Source organism: Pseudorca crassidens, chromosome 3, assembly GCF_039906515.1.
Source record: "Pseudorca crassidens isolate mPseCra1 chromosome 3, mPseCra1.hap1, whole genome shotgun sequence".
In the NCBI taxonomy this organism is placed as follows: domain Eukaryota; kingdom Metazoa; phylum Chordata; class Mammalia; order Artiodactyla; family Delphinidae; genus Pseudorca; species Pseudorca crassidens.
Window position 1 is genome coordinate 115,954,070 of NC_090298.1, and position 19,396 is coordinate 115,973,465.

General features: G+C 40.6%; 1 protein-coding gene and 1 pseudogene across 1 annotated transcript in view; one reads left to right on the top strand and one right to left on the bottom strand.

Moving 5' to 3' along the window:
- The window catches only part of CTNNA1 (catenin alpha 1), a 178,948-nt gene that overhangs the window by 142,506 nt on the left and 17,046 nt on the right, over positions 1 to 19,396 (top strand). Inside the window, exons 10-11 of the mRNA XM_067731886.1 lie at positions 3,939 to 4,031; positions 16,833 to 16,989. Of these exons, the coding sequence (XP_067587987.1) occupies positions 3,939 to 4,031; positions 16,833 to 16,989 (250 nt within the window). The remainder of the gene's footprint in view (positions 1 to 3,938; positions 4,032 to 16,832; positions 16,990 to 19,396) is intronic.
- LOC137221730 (importin subunit alpha-1 pseudogene) lies at positions 5,891 to 7,688 on the bottom strand (annotated as a pseudogene).

Genomic DNA, 19,396 nt, shown 5'->3' on the forward strand with positions numbered 1-19,396 from the left:
TGAGGAGGGCCAGCCTTTGGTTAGAATTTACAGGAGAGACCTTTTTTTTTCTCCTCCTTGAGGGAGTGATTAGGGCTTATACTGGCAAGTATCCTACTATTTTGCTCTTCATGTTGACTTTTCTCTTAATTCACTCTTTCACTTAGGATGTTGCCTTTTGGCTGTCCCAGCTCTGTGCAGAGTCTCTCATCTAAGGCATCTACCTTATGAGACCCATTAAAAACCCAAGTTCTGACCACAGAATGGCACACATACTCCCTTCATAAACAGTTTTCAGTGCTTGCTTACCTCTCTGAATTTCTGTTTTCTCATTTCTAGCCTCTGCTGATTTCCCTTAATTACTCACCTGCTTACCCTACATTTTTTTTTAACAGCATGATTGAGGTATAATTTATATACCATAAAACTCACCCATTTTAAGTGTACAATTCAATGGTTTTTACTAAGTTTACAGAACTATGCAGTCATCATCACAGTCCAGTTTGGAAGTTTTCTGTCACCCATGTGTGCTTCACTTTTTGGTTAGCTATCTTGTTCCTCCTAATAAGATAGCCAACACCCGTCCCTGGAAATTGGAAAGTTGGAAGCTTGACCTCTGTTTCATCATCATTTCTTCTGTGGGTTTGGAAGTAATTGTTAGAAATTTCTTCAGTGGTTCTGAAATTTATATGATGTGCAGTTGGGACTTCTCTCTTCATATATGACAAGTTTGGAAAAGTTGATTTATTATTACTTTGGATTTTTTGAGAGTACAGAGAGCTTAACCATTTTGAAGAAGAAAACTCAGGTGGTAGCTTGACCCAAGATCACATGGCAAGTGATGTAGAGTTTGAGCTTCAACTTTACGGCATGCTACTCAGGTCGTGGTGTCACTACTTAAGACTTAAAAGCTCCCTGTTCCACAATTCTTGTCACTTGTTGCACCTCCACAACAGGTATAGGCTACTGTGAGAGTAGGTCATTAATTTATTACCAAGAACAAAAACAAATCTCTTCTTGTCTTCCTGCAAAGGTTCCAGGGTAAGGGGCAGTGGGAAACAACTTATGTTTGACTTAAACAAATTTTAAATTTATTTAAAGTCATCAACACATGTATAACAGAGGAAAATTTGTCATAATGGTATATTTTTTCCCCCTTGTAACCTTGTTTCATACATTTTATTTAAGTAAAGAAATTCTAGAGCTTTCCTACATGTCTGAAAAGTTGTCTTTCCTGTCATGTACAGATGTCATATTTGTTGATTTGACACAGCCTGGCTGTGACAATTTTTTCCTGCACAGCACAGATTATTACTGGGCTACTCCTAAAACCAGCTAAAGCCCAGGGCTGTTCTTTGGTTTTTTTCAATCAGGGAGTTGAAAGTTTTCTGAAATGTTGTGTTCTTCTACAGGGTCCAAACTTAAATGGGATAGGCAGAAGTGGTGCAAAAGAGGCCTCATGATTCCAAAGCTGGTAGTCATAGTGTCAGTCTTAGCCGACCTCTTAGATTAGCAGGAATCTAAGATGTTTAAATTGTTAATACACAAATTACTGTGGTAGCAAAGATATAAAAATTTATTCCGAGAGCAAATTAGAGATGTTACTCATCACTCTCCAAAGTCTCCGCTCTGCTAGGTTCTCTGGAAGTTAGCTGCTCTGAGTATTTTTAATTCAAACTTCAGAAACTTCTTCAGTCTACTGAGCTGCTATCCCAGATTTCTAGAGCCCCACAAAGAGGTATTTAGGAAGCCCCTTCCCTCATTCCCAGCTTTCATGGCAGTCAAGCCTGGCACTAGTATATGAGGTTAGCTTCTCAGAGAGCTGTGGTCGAGATGTTGCATTTGCACATTTGTCATTGTTAGGAGTGAGTGGCGCTTTCCCTGGAGGGTGAATTGAAGCTCATTCATCTGGAGAAGACTGTCAGTGACAGGTGCCCACTTCCTCCTCCCAGGGCAGACGGGGTGGCCTCCTGAAACAGGCAGTGTACTCTTGTAGAACATTAAAGTAATGTTTTTAAAATAAAGAATAAGTCTTCCCAAGTCTTGTTAGGATTTGTATCAGGAAACAGGAAAGATGGTTTACAAAAGTCAGCCATTTCAGCCTTTAGCCACACACCATCTCATGTGTCTGATCTGTAGTAGATAATACTTATTGTAATCCTTTGCTTCTTAATTTAATTATTTTTTTCTGAGTTTTACAGATTCATAAAATTGGGAGAATATAAAATTATACTAGTAGTGGCTAGAGAGTGGAAGGCAGAAACAGTGACAGACCTTCCTGAATCTAACATTTGACTGGCCTCCGAAAATGGTGGGCATGGGGTGGGACTAGGGATCTTTGTTGTCCCAAATTGCTAATTCAGTCATCAGCCTCAAATTTTATATTTGGTTTCAAAATGCCTTGTTAAGGCAGTGAAGCAATAGAAGCTGTGGCTTCATAAACACATCTAATTTAAGCTTTCTCCTTCAGTAGAGCATCATAAAATGTACATTTGAGGGATAATGTTTGTAACAGTTTTATCTTCTACAGAATTTAGCTTAGGTCATATTTTGTAGCACTTTTAAAGGAAACAAATAGAAATCAACAATTATCTCTATAGACTGTCATCATGAATAGAAGTGCCTCTTTGCTCAGGTCCAGTTGACACTGGAAAGTGGAATTGTAACCTTCAGGGAGTATAAATCTTACTTCTTTTGTGTGATTTTGAAGGCCCTTACCCATTAAAGATCTGACTTAATTTTCTTTTTCCGCACATTTTTATGTTTAAGTTCTATGTTCTTTTGTTTCTTCTTGTGATTAGGCATTGCAGGATTGTGATAGTTCGCAGTCTTACAGAAAGCTGATAATCCCTAACTGTAACACTGCGAACAACAGTAATGGTATATAATTTTTCTTGTGCCTTTATCTGCTTAACTTGGGTGGAGGAGTGAAAATCACAGGTTATTGCCATTGCCCTTGTTTACTCTGGCATTTTAAATTCTCAGAAAGTGCCTCTGTTATTCAACTGCCTACGCCTCTATCATTCATAACTCAGTTTGCAACTGGGGTAAGATATGTCTCAGCACTGTGTATTCAGTTGGTCCTTGGTATTGCTAATGGAATTGGCAAGCCTGTTTATTTAGAAACAGTGGTAAGTGATCACAGCCCTAGCAGCCGCTACAGAACAACATTCTCAGCACAGCCAGAGCTTCAGCAGAAGTATGATACAACTTGGAAAGATTGTTTCTGGCTACATGAGTAGTGTCATTGAGGCAGTTGGATGGCAAGGTAAAGATTTTAGTTCAAACGAAATAGAATCATTCAGGAAACAGTCCAGCTGTCAGTGCTTTTGAGAAACCAGTTAAAAGACAGTTTTGCTCTTAACTATGGGATATCATCTCTGTTTCTTCTTCCATTTCTGATGAGGGTGGACTTGGGTCCATCTTGATGTGTTAATGCTATTTTTTTAATTTGAAAAATAGCCTTGCGTTCAAATAAAACTCATCTTGGCTTAAAGTAAGCATCCATTCACCTGTCAAATGAGAACAGCAGCTTAGAATTTCGATTTCCTTCCTTTAAGAACAGCTGCAGAGTACATTTTTATTTGAGGGTACCAATGATTCTTTGGTGCCTTTGGTTCCTTGGTTTTTCTCACGTCTCACACCAGGAGACCCTTTTCCTCAACTTACTGTTCAGGCAGGTTAGAGCCCATGTAAAGCTGGTGAGTTACAAGCCCTAGGATCTTTCAGTGTTCTGCCACCAGCTTACAATGTGACCTGTGTTATGAGTTTAATTTCCTTAGCACAGAGCTAAAAAAATTTGTCCTCATAAGCAGGTAATCAGTCTGTGAGAAGTAAAACACTTTTGGTGCTTTTGTCATTTGTTCTGTAAAGGTCAGGGATAGGGTAGGTGTACATTTGTTTTCCTTTAAAGTTAAAAGAGAAAAATCTTCAAAGGTCTTTTTCATCTTTTCTTCTAGGTTGCCAACTTGGCCTGTTCCATCTCAAACAATGAAGAAGGTGTAAAGCTTGTTCGAATGTCTGCAAGCCAGCTAGAAGCCCTCTGTCCTCAGGTAAAGTACAACCAGCAATGTTTAAGGTTTCACCAAATTGGATTTGGGTTATTAGAGTGGGGATGAGGTTTATTTTGTTAGTTTCATTTTTAGGATTTTAGATAGAAGTCTTGAGGACAGAACGCTGATCCACAGTCTATATAGCTTGAGAAATTTGTTTGACTTTAAGCGATATTCCCTTAAGGCATCATGTGTTACTGTCTCCTTGCCCTTCATTAAAAATGTATAGTGTCGGGACTTCCCTGGTGGCACAGTGGTTAAGAATCTGCCTGCCAGTGCAGGGGACATGGGTTCGATCCCTGGTCCAGGAAGATCCCACATGCTGCGGAGCTGCTGAGCCTGTGCTCTAGAGCCCGCGAGCCACAACTGCTGAGTCTGCATGCCACAACTACTGAAGTCTGTGCTCCTAGAGCCAGTGCTCCACAACAAGAGAAGCCACCACAATGAGAAGCCCGTGCACCGCAAGGAAGAGTAGCCCCCGCTCACCGCAACTAGAGAAAACCCCATGCACCAGTGAAGCCAAAAAATGAAGCCAAAAAAAGAAAATGTATAGTGTCCTCCATTGCTGGCAAATGGAGAGTAGGCAGTGGCCATTCTACACCCTCCCTAAGGGAGGGCCATCTGCAACATGTGGTAGTCCTGGAATCGGGATGGTTACGCACAAGCCTGAAAGAATAACTGTTACCCACCCACACTCCATTGTGATGCCCAGTATTTGGATCTTGTTAGAGGGAATGAGATTCAAGAGCTAGAAGCCTTACTTAGCTATGTCTTGAAGTAGCCTTATGATACAGATATTAATAATGTAATTCAGCCAGCTACTGAAGTAAAAGCTTAAGAACTTTTCTCCGTTTATAATGGCATATTGGAAGACTGGTGATCAGGCTAGGTTAAGCATCTGGGGCTCTAGAAAGACTCTGAAGCACACAGAAGAATGGTTGCTTTGTTTAATGTTAGGTGAGTTGCCTGCCTCCTGTGAGGGGAACTGATCCTTTTTGTGTGCCTGACACTCCTTGCCCCTCACAGGGATTTCTAAGCAGTGTCAGTGCTGTTTTGGTGGAAGAGGTTGCCTCTTCAATTTCCCAGGTAGAGAATGGTCATGGGCATACTCTGAAGATTTACATTAAACTCTTTCTAAATGTCCTCTCAGATTGCATTGACCACAAATAAAGGGGAATAAAGCAAGGGAACTGGAGTAATAGAATAGAGGTAACAGGAATGAAATTTCTATGTTATGTCTGCAACCAACTTTAAAATATACCATGACTAATACTTTGGTTCTTTCATATGTATAATTCCTGACACTCAAGGTAGGTGACCAAAATAAGTAAAGCCTGGTTATTAACCTGGGATCCTAACTGGTACACAGGTTAGCTAGGGCATTTATTCTCATTCTCAACCATGTGGGTTAGTATGCCAGTGAGAGCTGCTTCATCTGAGTATGAGTGTGATGAGCCAGGTGTGGATCCACATTATCTAATCAACATTTCCCCAGCTTTAATCCAGTCATGAAGTCTGCTACTGGTCAATAGCTGTACAGATAATAAGCACAATGAATTTAATCACCTACAGAAAGTTCATGGATGACCAAGTTGTATGAAATAAATTGAGAGTAGATTTTAAAGATTTGGCATTCTTTTCTCAAGCTTGCCATTTTACCCTATCAGCATTTTATTTATTTTTTTATTTTTTAAGAAAAGGGTGGAATTTAATCTTTATTTACAGGACACTGCAAGATATGAAATTCCACATAGAAATAAGAAACCCACTGAGAGGAGAAGCTTCATATAGTATGTACAGTTTGGAACTGTTCAAGAATAGTTTCTTTGTAAAAAGTGCTACAATAACAAACCACATGTAAAAAGAGTTCTTAGTAGAGAAACAGTAAGACAAACTTCTACCAAACATAGTACACAACAAACAACTTAATGCCTCAGGTGTACAATCTAAAAGTTGAAGGTCCCAGCAGTGCCATCCTGAACTTGGAATGTAAACCCTTCAGAGGTAGTTTCTGGCACAACATTTTGATCTTCCTCTTCCTCCACAGAGAAAGAGGAGGATCTCAATCTCAATCAAGTTTAATGAAGCTTTGTACACAGACTCATTTTCATGGTTTTGTAGAGCTTCAATTTTGTCCAAACCTCCACATTCTCCAGTCATCATACTAAGTTTCTCAGTTTCCCCTAGTTTCTCAGCAGCGTGAAAGATATTTGAGATGGCATCCAGAATAACCAGAGGAATTTTGGTGTCTTTCGCAGTTAGGAGGTTCATCAACGGCTCTGTTATGCCACAGTGAACAAGGTATACCATCTGCTCAACTGTTCCGCCACGTGTATAGTTGGTTACAGCCCATACAGCTTCCTTTTGTGTCCTAAAGTCGGCCTTAGAGAGAACGCCAACAAGGAACGGGACTAATCCGTGATTTACAGCTTGTTGTATCTGGTCCTGGCGGCCAGCCGTGATGTTTGACATTGTCCATGTAGCTTCCTTCTGAATGTTAGTTTTGGAGTTTGTTAGCAGGCTGGGAAAGATGGCAAGTGCTCCTGCATCTATTACAACCTGAGTCTGTTCATCTGTTCCAATGACAATATTCCCTATGGCTCTTTGTGCAAGAGTCACAACTGGCAATTCAGTAGCTCCTAAAAGCTTCACAAGTTGGGGTACAACCCCAGTTTTCACAACCATTTCAATCCGTTCATGTGGACCATTGGTAAGGCAGGAAATAGCCCAGCAGGTATCAGCTAAAACTTCTGGGTCATCGTGATGCAGGAGATGAACTAAAGTAGGAAGAATTTGCTCAACAGAGTCTAAGGGGGGGTGCACGATTCTTGTTGCGACAAAGATTTGAAAGTGTCCAGGTAAAATTATGTAAGTAAGCACGTGCTAAAGATGACACATCAGGAACCGCCAGAAGTGCCAACAGCAGGTCAACTGGACCATACTTGATAACCAAGTCTCGGAAAACCGAGCTATCACCTGCAGTGTTTCCTAGAGCCCATACAGCTTGTTCACTGATGTGAGCGTGGGGAGATGCCAACAGAGAAATGAATGCTGGGATAGCACCTCCATCTACCACAGCCTTGGTCTGTTCTGATGTCCCGGAAGCATTGTTAGTGAGGGCCCAAGCAGATTCAAACTGAATGGGACTACAATCCGTTCTGCTCAAGAAGGACACAAATTTTGGAATCAAACCAGCCCGGATTATGCTGTCTGTGGGGGGCTATTTTACCCTAGAAAGCAGTTTCCTAGCAGCTTGAGTAGCTTGGAGCTGGCTTTCCAAGTTGTTGCTATTTATGCCTTTGACAATATCATCAACAGACCAATTTACAGTGCCCCGGTTTTTGCGGTTTTCCTGCAGTGGAGAAGCAGCAGCATCTGGAAAGGAGCTGACATTTCTCCATTTCAGCGTCTGGTCATCCTTCTTAGCTTTCCTGAGCTCCACATTAACTTCTGTTCAGCGCTGCCTCATTTCTATACTGTCTTTCCCCTTGTTCTTTAATCTGTTAAGGCGGGCAGCTGGTGAACTAGCATCCTCATTGGTGGACATGGTTATGAGACAAAGGAAGAAAGCTACACAGTTGACTCAAGCTTCCACAGGAGGTGGTGCGGGGCGCACAGGCTGCGCATGGGCTGCCCTCACAATGTCCACTACGGTCAGCCCGAGGGTGTGCCAGCACTTTATTTTTAATGCCTTTGGTTCTCCATTTGATTTTGAAATGCTTGAAAAGCGACAATACTTTCACATATTGGCTGAAACAGATGGTAACATACGCTGATCACACCTACTAAGAGTATTTATATAAATGATCTTAAAGCCTAGAAAAAAAAATCACATGGAGAGTCTAGTAGATCCTAATGAGAGTGATGGTGTGCATAAGTCATGTTTGGCTGGGATATGTTGCCCAGGTTTTAGGTTGCCCTCAGAAAGCACCTTTTTTCCCTCTCCTTTGTAGGTTCATTTCTCCTGCTAGAACAGACCTCAAGACAGTGTCCAGACCACGCTTGGAATTGGGTATATGTCCTAGATAAAAAGGTGTTTCTCTAGGTGTGATTATTCCTTCAGATTCTCTCCTAGGCCCCTTCCTACCCTTGCTCACAGACAGGGCTGGGCAGGTTCAATGATGGCAAATACAGTAGACATTTGCAGGCATGGTAATGACAAACTATGTAGCATGTGCCATTTCTAAATGAGGTAACTGTGACTCCACTCCAACCCATTATTGCTAGATTCTTTCATTATTTTTAAAGAGAAGTCAGCAATTCAGATTTTTTTGACAAGTCTCAATTTTAAAGGATTGGTAACTAATTTAAAGTTTTGAAATTCTTTGAGGAGCGTAAACCAGATTTCTGGGAGCTGCATCTTACCTACCCTGGCCATGTGTTTCACGCTCAAAGGACCTCTTCTTTAAGGTAGCTGATGGCTGTCCCTCTCAGGAGGAGTGGAGCCCTCTCCTTATTCTTCAGCCTGATGTGGGCAGTGATGTCAGGCATCGGGGGGTCCTAATCCTGAGGTGTTTCCTTCCAGGGTCACTGGCTTGTTTGATAAACAAACCCTAGGCACGTTAATCAACTTGACTAGGCTAAATATGCTGTAGCATGTAGACAAAAAGTTATTATATAAAAGTGTATGTTTCTTTATTTGAGGCTACTGTCAGCATCCATCCACAGTATTGGGTTTTTCCGGTTTGTTTTTCAGGTCTCACACCCACACTGCTGCATTCAGGCAGCCCTGGCCCCTCTGCCGGGGGCTGCTTTTCTGTGGCTCCACCTACAGTCTGGAGTTGGTTCCTAGACCTTATTGTTCCTTTCTGGAGAGGAGAGGTGACAGATGGAACCTGTAGAGGAGTTTTCTTCTCCATCTTTCAGTTCACCCAATAGCAAATTAATTTTTGGAAATGGGAAATTCTGTTCTAAAGTACTAACTTTTTAGTAGTTAAGCGACTTAACTCTGATATTTGCGGTGTTAAAGTTGAGTTCAGGCAAAGTAACCTGAGAGTGGATTTATTTTGTTGCTTGGGGGAGAAAAAAGCACCCACATTTTTTGGTGATTTATGAGTAGGAAAGAAAGTAGGTCAGCTCTTTCCCTGCATTGCCTTCTGTTTTGTGTCTGCAGTATCGCACTGTTCATCAGAAAGGGGACCTCTCTCCATCTGAGCAGAGAGCCCAGCCTCACATGCTTTTATCAGGAAAAAAATCTAACTGTTTTGGGAAAGAACCTGATTCTCTACCCCCACGCCCCCCACCCCCCAATCATCTTGCTCATGGATGTGCTCAAGTCTCAGTGCATGGTAGCTGCTTAAAACACTTCAGTTTTTCAATTCATCTGATGCTGGTCAAAAGAAAATAGAAAAACCCTGCCAACAGCATGTTTCTGACAGTTGATAATTCATATGGCCTTCCTTGGAAATTGAAGCAAGAGTGAATGAAGTATTTGAAGCTGCTGCTTATCTACATTTCTTTGTCTTTTTTGGGGGGGTGGTACGTGGGCCTCTCACTGTTGTGGCCTCTCCCGTTGCGGACCACAGGCTCCGGACACGCAGGCTCAGCGGCCATGGCTCACGGGCCCAGCCGCTCCGTGGCATGTGGGGTCTTCCCGGACCGGGGCACGAACCTGTGTCCCCTGCATCGGCAGGCGAACTCTCAACCACTGCGCCGCCAGGGAAGCCCTCTTTGTCTTTTTTTGGGGGTATTTCTCACTAACTAAATTGAGAAAGAACTTATAAAATTGGTGGTTCTTTCTTCTGCCTCCTTAGATTTATTTTCCATATTGCTGCTTCTCCCATTGTTCTGTGGGAATGCTGATCATTTTTGTGGCTAACAGGCTTGACAAGCATCAAATAAGCATAAACCCAGACAGGCCTGGTCTATATAGGTAGTGGGAAAATATATAGCTCTTAAATGAGCATCCAAGGCATACGGGCCAGGGAAGCCTGTGGCCTCAAGTTCTCATTCATGTATTATTTCACAATCATAGGACCATCTACCTTTGAATCACCTCACTTTTCCACTTCTGATATTCTCTAATCTTCTTACACAGTAGTTGCACAGAAGAGCTAAAAGGAGATGCTTCTGACTAAAAGTTTCTCTCAGCATTTTCTGTACCTCTTTCCTCCCTTCCCCCCTCCCATGGAGGCCTGCAGGTAACAGGCCTCCAGAGGTACTCTGGTTTCCTTGTAAGCCTTGCATATTGGTATTGGTTTGTTGTTTTGTTTTCTTGTAAAGTCTGATTTCCATATCATAAAAGTTGGAAAGTGTTTCCCTCTCTTCCATTTTCTTTGAGAAGTCTATATAACTGGTATTCTTCTTTAAATGTTTGGGGGGAGTTTATCAATGAAGCCATCTGGCCTGGAGTTTTCTTTTTTCAAAATAAATTTATTTGTTTATTTTTGGCTGCATTGGATCTTCGTTGCTGCCTGTGGGCTTTCTCTGGTTGTGGTGAGTGGGGGCTACTTTGTTGCAGTGCGTGGGCATCTCACTGCTGTATCTTCTCTTGTTGTGGAGCATGGGCTCTAGGCGCGTGGGCTTCAGTAGTTGTGGCACACAGGCTCAGTAGTTGTGGCTTGCGGGCTCTAGAGCACAGGCTCAGTAGTTGTGGTGCACAGGCCTAGTTGCTCTGCGGCATGTGGGATCTTCCCGGACCAGGGCTCGAACCCATGTCCCCTGCATTGGCAGGCAGATTCCCAACCACTGCACCACCAGGGAAGCCCCTGAAGTTAGAAGCTTTTAAATCATTGATTCGAGACCTTCTCTTCTAATGTAACATGTAATGTTGGTGTGTGTGTTAAATAGCATGGTTGGGATGGTCAAGAAAGACCTCACTGAGAAAGTGATGTAGAAGCAAAGACCAGAAAGGAGATGACAGAACAAGTCAGAGAGGGTGTCTGAGGGGAGAGCACTCCAGGAAGATGGAACAGCAAATATAGAGGCTTTGAGGAAGGAGGGTCAAGTATCTAACAGGAGTGTGAATGGTATAGAGCCTTTTAGGGCCATGGTAAAGCATTTGGCTTTTTACTCTGAGTCACATGGGAAGCCATTGATGGGTTTTGAGTAGAGGATTGACATGATCTAACTTTGGTTTTAGCAGGGTCTCTCTGACTTCTCTGAGGAAGGATAGAAGCAGAGGGACCCCTTAGGAAGCTGTGGTTAGCAGAATAATGTGCTGCCCCCACCCCCAATTTTCTAATTCCTGGAACCTGTGAATATGTTACCTTATATAGCAGAAGCGACTTGGCAGAGGTAAATAAACTAACGATCTTTAAATGGTTAAATTATCCTAGATTATCCGGGTGCATCCCCAGTATAATCACAAGGGTCCTTATATGAGGGAAGCAGTGGTGTTGGTATCAGAGAAGGAGATGTGATCGTGGAAGCAGGAGTTGGAGTGATGTGGCCACAAGCCAAGGCATGTGGGCAGCCTCTAGAGGTTGGAAAAGACAAGGACTGGATTCTCCCCTAGAGACTCTGGAATGAACAGTTATGCTGACACTTTGATTTTAGCTCTGTAAGACCCATTTTAGACTTCTGACTTTCAGAACTGTAAGATAACACATATGTGTTTTAAGCACAGCTAGTTTTGTGATTATGTTACGGCAGCATAGGAGACCAAAACAAAGGCAAGAGTACAGTGGAAGTGGTGAGCACTGGTTATAGGGTCTGGATATATTTTGAAGACAGAACTTACTGAAGGATTAGTTGTGAAGTGGAGGGGAAAGATAAGAGTCAGGAAAAATTCCAGTTTTTTTTTTTTTTTTTTTTTTTTTTTTTTTTTGCGGTACACGGGCCTTTCACTGTTGTAGCCTCTCCCGTTGCGGAGCACAGGCTCTGGACACGCAGGCTCAGCGGCCATGGCTCACGGGCCCAGCCGCTCCGTGGCATGTGGGATCTTCCCGGACCGGGGCACAAACCCGTGTCCCCTGCATCGGCAGGCGGACTCTCAACCACTGCGCCACCAGGGAAGCCCAGAATTCCAGGGTTTGATCCTAAGTAGCTAGAAGGATGGAGCTGTCATTTATGTTAATTTTGTGGTGCTTGTTAGACATGCAAGAAGCAAAGTCAAGTTCAGGAAAGAGGTCTGGATGAAATATATAAATGTGAGATCCATTACCACATACATGGTGCTTAAAGTCATGAGACTTAATAAGTTCACCAATGGAATGTGTAAACCCAGAGTAAAAAGGTCTGGGAAATAACTGGGGTTCCCTAACATTTAGAGTTTGGGGAGATGAGCAGTATCCAGCAAAGGAGATTGAGGAAGTGTTATTGACCAGAAGAGCATCAGAAGCTGGCTCTGTCTTGGAAGACAAGTGGGATAAGTATTTCTAGGAAGAGTGATTATTCATGTAAAATGGTTGTAGAATGTGACCTGAGAACTGATCCTTGGATTGAGCAACATATAGAGATCACAAGTGACCTTGGGCAAAGAAGTTTAGGTAGAAATTTAGGAGAGATAAGCTTGACTGGAGTGGATTCAAGAGAGAAGAGATAAATTGAGTATAGCAAGTTGACAGCTCTTTCTAATTAAATGTAAGGATTATGGAGACATGGGGTGATAGCATGAGGTAGATATGGGGTTGAGAATGTTTTTTGCTTTTGAGTTTTAGTCGGGAGCATTTTTCTATGTTTAGCTGATGGAAATAATCCAGTAGAAGGGAAAAACTGGTAATAAAGAATAGAGCAGAGAGAATTGCTAGGACATTGTCCTGGAGTAGAGAAGAAATGAGATCCAGTGGACAAGTGGCAAGGTTGGTAGGAGCATAGATAGGAACATTCATAAGTAAAAAGAGGTAAGATAGAGCATGTGGCATGGATGCAGGTAAATGGATAGGTGCGGTGATAAAGACATTCTATAGACATTCTCTTTTGATTGCATTCATCTTCTCATTTAAATAGGAAGCAGAACTATAAGCTGAGAGTGATGATGCTGGCAGAAGTGTTACAGGTTTGAGGAGAAGGTATGGAACAATTACTCTTAGGGTTCAGACTTGAGGAGAGGAAGAGACTGATTGGACTAAGGAAATTTAGTTTTCTTGCTGTCCCCAATACTATGAGTCCACTTGAAGTTGAGTGATCAAGATTTTAAAGGAGTTCCATTCAACATGGTTCAGAGCAGGAAATCATGAATTTTATTTTAGACATGTTTATTTTGAAATGTCTGAGGCATCTGAGTAGAGCTGTTGGGTATGTAGCTAGGAAATGACTTAGGGGCTAAAATGAATGGTCTGGGTTGGAGATGTGGGAGTAGTTGGCAGATGGGTGGTATGTAAAATCATATGATGAAATTGCTCACAGGTGGGAGAAGTGTAGAATGAGGAGAGAAGGTAGCATAGGATCAAGCCTTGAAGAACTTAAGCATTAGTGGAGGAAGACAAGACAGCAAAAGAGACACAGAAGAAGTAGCCAGAATGGTGGAAATGAAACAGAAAAAGTATTTGACAGAATCTAACATCCAGACCTGATAAAAACACTTTGTAAATAGAAATAGGAATAGAAGAAAATTTCCTCAGCCTGATAACATCGTACTTAATGATAAAAGGCTGAATACTTCCCACTAGGATCAGAAACCAGACAAGAAAGTCCTGTTCAGTGTTGTACTGGAGGTCTTAGCCAACAGTAGCATTTAAAAAGTTGCCATGGTATATATGGTGGTAGTGCGTGGTTTGGGGCTCTCTGCAAATTTAATGAGCAAGAATAGTGACTCATTAATTTATAAGTGAGAGTAAACTTTTCCCTCTAGTTGTTTCCTAGCGATTTGTAGGTCACCTTAGGTAGGCTGTTGATGTCTTACCCCATTTTCTACCGGTATTTTAGTGTTCTCCTTACTGATTTACCTAACACTATATATACTTCATCTGTCATGTATATTTAAATACAGATGTAAATAGAGAATTTTCTAAGACATGAGGAATGTTCAGTAAATGCATAAACAAACACGTTCTTTTAGGCTTTTTTAAATTTAACTCATTATCTATCTGGAAACAATCTTATTTAGCACATAAATGTAAGTGTGAAGTGAAGCTATAACTTTATTTTTCTCCAAATAGCCCGTATCAAATGTAGAAATATGCCATTCCTCACTGATTTGTGATGTCACTTTTATCATACACTGAATTCTGCTCTGTGATAGGGTCTGTTTTTAGACTATTCTTTTCAGTTACTTTAGCTTTGTATTACATTTTAACTCCTTTCATTACTCTTTTTTTAAAAAAATATTTACTTATTTATTTGGCTGCACTGGGTCTTTGTTGCGGCACACTGGATCTTCATTGCCGCGTGCAGGATCTCTTTTGGTTGCGGCATGTGAGATCTTGAGTTGCAGCATGCGGGCTCTTAGTTGCGGCATGTGGGATCTAGTTCTCTGACCAGGGATCGAACCTAGGCTGCCTGCGTTGGGAGCACGGAGTCTTAGCCACTGGACCACCAGGGAAGTCCCTCTTCATTACTCTTGCTCTCTATCCCTAATATCTTTTTGCTAATTCTCAGCTATTTACTGTTCCAGATTAATTTGTGAATAAATAGGTCAGTCTTCCTACTCCTAAACAAGGACTGTGTTTCTATTTATTCACATTTCTTTAATGTACCTCAGAAAAATTTAGTCATTTTTGTTACTTCAGTCCTCTGGGTTTCTTTACAGATTTAATCCCACATATTTTCTATTAATTGCGTTCATGAAGAGCTAACATTCCCCTCATTTTATGTCCTGTTTTCTGGTATATAGAAACGTTACTCATTTTTATATTTATATTGTCTCTAGCTAACTTAATGAAGTCCTATTAATTCTAAGAGTTTTTTCAGTTAACTCACTTCAGTTTCCTAGATAAAGAAAGATGATCTACATTGAAAAGTAATTTTGTCTCCTTTCTAACAGCTTTTTATTATTATTTCCATTTCCCACTTTTATTTCATTAGCTAGAAAGACCATTATTATTTAACTAATGGTGACAGTAGGTGTTCTGATCAATAACATCTTGATTTTTAAGGTAATGATTCTAGAGTTTCACCACTAAGTATCATGTTGGATAATTATTTGAAGTAGTATGTTAAGTATCTTTCTATTCCTAATTCATCAGAAATTAGTATTTATCATGTCCTTTGTAAACAGTTTTGTAATCAGAATGAGAAAATTCACCTTAGACGAGGTCCTTTTCCTCCATTATATATAAGGTATTACAGAACAAAGAGAGCAATTTTCTCTTTGTAAGGGAAAATTATCTTAATATTTAAGACATATAATTAATTCCCTGACCCGTGTTTACTCGGCTCTCTTAAGAAACATTTTCTTCACCCAGATTTTCTTACAAAGTCTAGCTCCACACTGATTCATTGATACATTAGTGAATTAATGAGTTAATTAATGAAGAGTAGTGCACAATGTTGAATCACCCAGGATGGCTAAAATTTTTTTAAAAAGGAAAAACAGGTGTTGAAGATATGGGGAAATTGGAACCCTCATACATGCTGGTAGGAATGAAAAATGGTTCAACTGCTTTGGAAGACAGTAAGGCAGTTCCTCATAAAGTTAACCATATGATCCAGCAGTTCCATTCCTAGTTATATATTCAAGAATAATGATAACAAACAAAACACATATGTGAATGTTCATAGTAGCATTATTCATAATGACCAAAAAGTAGAAAGAATTCAGATGTTTGTCAGCTGATGAATGAATAAAGAAAATGTGATAAATTCATATAATGACATATTATTTGTCAATAAAAAGGATGAAATACTGATACATTCTATAGCATGTATGAACCTTGGAAACATGTTAAGTGAAAGGAGCTAGTTCCAAAAATGCACATATTAATATGATTCCATTTTAAGGAAAAGTCCAGAATAGGTAGAGCCATAAAGACAGAAGTTAAGTTAGTGGTTGCCAGGAGACAGGGTTCAGGGAGATAGGGAGTGACTGCAAGTGGGTATGGGGTTTCTTTCTGGAGTGATGGACATGTTCTAAAATGATTGTGGTGATGGTTACAAAACTGAATATACCAAACATCTTTGAATCTTCCAATTTAAATGGGTGACTTGTTTGGTATATAAAATTATATTTCAGTAAAGCTGGCTTTTTTTTCCCTAAAGAAGTTACTTTTTATTATTCTAGAAGAAATTACTTTTTAAACTTAATAAATGTTATACTTTCTGTGAAGTTATTATATGTCAACTACAGTTATCTCAGAAAAAAAAATTTTTTTTTCTGTACTTTGAGAATGTACCAAGAACCTAAAATGCCAAATGTTCATCACAAGATTAAGAATGGTGGGTGACTGGAACAAACCTCGGTATCGTATAATCAGAATAGTGATGTGCATCTATAAGATGGAATAATAAACAGTTAATGTTTTTTAACATACATTTAATGATATGGAGTATCATATCATATGGAGTATTTAAAAGAAGAAACAGGAATAGTTTTACTAGCATATAATTCTAATTATGTATTTTTTGATTTGGCACATAACGTTTGTATGTGAGGGAAAAAAAAGCCTGGAATATAATGTCAAAAATTGTGAAGAGTTGTTATCACAGGGTGGAGAGATTAGAGATACTTTTGTTTGTTATCATCCATAGTTCCAATGTATTACTGTATTTCAGATGTATTACTTCTCCATTCACATATAAAGCCTGTTGTTTAATACTTCTCTACTTCATTTTTGTAACTGTTAACAGCGGAGCATGTGGTATCATGCGTCCTCATGAAATGCACAGGAGACAAAGCATAGACACTGTGCTGACCAAATTGTCTCACTTGTTTTATTTTCATGACTCTGAAAGAGTAAACAATGAACTTTAATGTCTTTGCAGGTTATCAATGCTGCATTGGCTTTAGCAGCAAAACCACAGAGTAAACTGGCCCAAGAGAACATGGATCTTTTTAAAGAACAGTGGGAAAAACAAGTCCGAGTTCTCACAGATGCTGTCGATGACATTACTTCCATTGATGACTTCTTGGCTGTCTCAGGTAATGAGCTGATTCCCCAGAGAAGTATGTGAGGCTGTGCATACTTACTTTCACCTAAGTTACAATAATGGGCAATCAAAATGCCCCCAAGTATGGGCAGGTAAATTATTCTAGCAATAATATTGTGCTGATTTTCATTTTAATTAAAAACAGCAACAACAACAAAAAAAAGCGGGACTTGGAGTTGGAGTTGTTTCCCTTGTTATGAGGCTGGTCTCGATCTTAGAAGTGTGAATTAGTAATCTGCCTGGCAGAGGTTTTTCTCTGTTTATATAGAGTAAGATCTTGCAGCTGTGACCTGTACAACACCATAGCCATCCACCCCTCTTGCTGCTGCTGTGTTTAGAAAAGACATTGACCTGTGTCCTGGCTGTGGTTATTTGTTATGAGCCTATGAGACTTAGGAGGAGGGATTCCCAACATCATAGCTTTAGTTTCTTTTGTAAAAATTGTTCCCCTTGGAAAGCTTCTCTTTCTCTCTCCCTCAGAAAAGATCGTAGTTTAACTGCCTACTTTTCGAAAGACTCTGTCTGCATGATGCACAGATAGAAAACAGAGAGGAAATTTTTAAGTACCTTTTAATTATGAACTTACAAAAAATAAATCTGGGTAATTGACCTCACAAAAACAGTTGATTTCATTATATAAACATAAACTGGTAATGACATAGTAAATTGCATTCATATAGAACATGTCTGTCAACTGCAATTCCCTGTTTATCGCAGAGATAAGTTTCAATCCATCTTCTTAGAGTTGAGCAAGTATAAATGCATTCTCCATTTAACAGGCCTCTGCTGCCCTCGACTGCACTGCTTGCTCTCTGGAGGTGCCAGGTTTCCTGAGGCCAGTGGCTGTGGGCAGAGTCAACGGCTGGTACTTGTAGGGCTGAAACTACCTGTCACCCCAGGGAACCACAGTTTGGAATGTGGGAGATGTGAGTGGCCATGGGGCTTGAAACAGAAGCAGGGCTTAAGTACATGCACAGCACAGTCCTCCAGCAGTGACCTATATAAGGTGACAGTGTGTTCTGCATAACAACGTTCCCCTGTGTCTGCTCGCTCTCCTTGGGGTTGGAGCTTTGGCTCTACTTGAGATAGTGGGGAGCAGGCAATCCATAAACTGCAAAACAAGGGGGTAAATCATGCTGCTGCAGGACTGCCAAATTGCAGGTGCTGGTACTTTAAAACAAAAAACCATTTGTAAGCACATCTTTGCAGGTGCCAAAAATGCAGGAATTGCTTTTTTGGGAAATCTTGGCCTTCTGTTGTTTTCCCCAGTGAAGTACTGAATTATTCTTTTTCATAGATTTAGAGAAAAACACTCTACTTTAACAGCACACTTTTAAGCAAACAACAAATTCTGATATCTAAATACAAAGCCCCCCTCCGGAGATAGATATTACATTCCTAAACTCACTTACCAAGTAAGGCTTGGTCTCAAGGGGTTTTCGGTCCTTCTTATAGCAAAATAAAATGTAATAGAATCAAATGTCCCTCATGCAACATTCTTCAAATCAGAGAACAAAAGGGATTTTGCAGTAGCATTTAGTGGGATCCAGGCAGTATCTTTAGGGTATATGACATAAAACAGAAGAACAGTAAAGAGAAATCAAATTCTTTAACAGATACACTTTTGTCTGGTGAGTATGTTCAATTTTTATGCAAATGTGGGAAAGTAGAAGAGTTGACTTGATGGAAAGGAGTTTAGACAGTTTCTATTTAGCAAATAAAAACACAGAACAGTCCTCTCAGAAAGTGGTGGTGCTTTCAGAGCATCTGAATTTTAAAGATCCACCTTAGTGTGTTTCTCTAATGTTTTGTCACAGACTTGCTTAGCAGTGTCAAGTAATTAAATAATTAACAGGACAAGACTGTTATTCACAATTCCTTTGATTTTTATGGTGTGCTTTTTAGGGGCATGGGATGAAGGGAAGAGACAATCAGATACCTGTGCAGAGTTCTACTGGATTGACCAGTTAATTTTTAGCATTCAGACTCCTTTATACCCTTATGCACTTACCTCACCCATGGCAGCTTTAGCACTTTTTATGTGGCAGACTAGAGATGTCTCTCCATCTCACCTGATACACTGGCTCTCATTGAGAGGAATCCCATTTTCAACCGGGCAGGCCCCCACTGGTCCCCAGTCCTTGGCCCTTGTACAACTCACAGCCTCTCTAGAGGTGCCCCGTGGATTGGAGAGCAGGCGTCATCTGCAAGCACCGTGTGCAGTCTTTATACCAGAAGCTGAGATCTGCCCACTCCTATTACCCAGAGGCTCAGTAGTCTGTCAGCAAGGTGGGCATGTTTCTGAGTAAGGGGCTGCAGGACAAGTGCCCAGCACAGGGTCTGGCTTAACGTTGGTGGACTTCATAAAATTTTATGTAATGCAAAGTAAGACTGCTGCT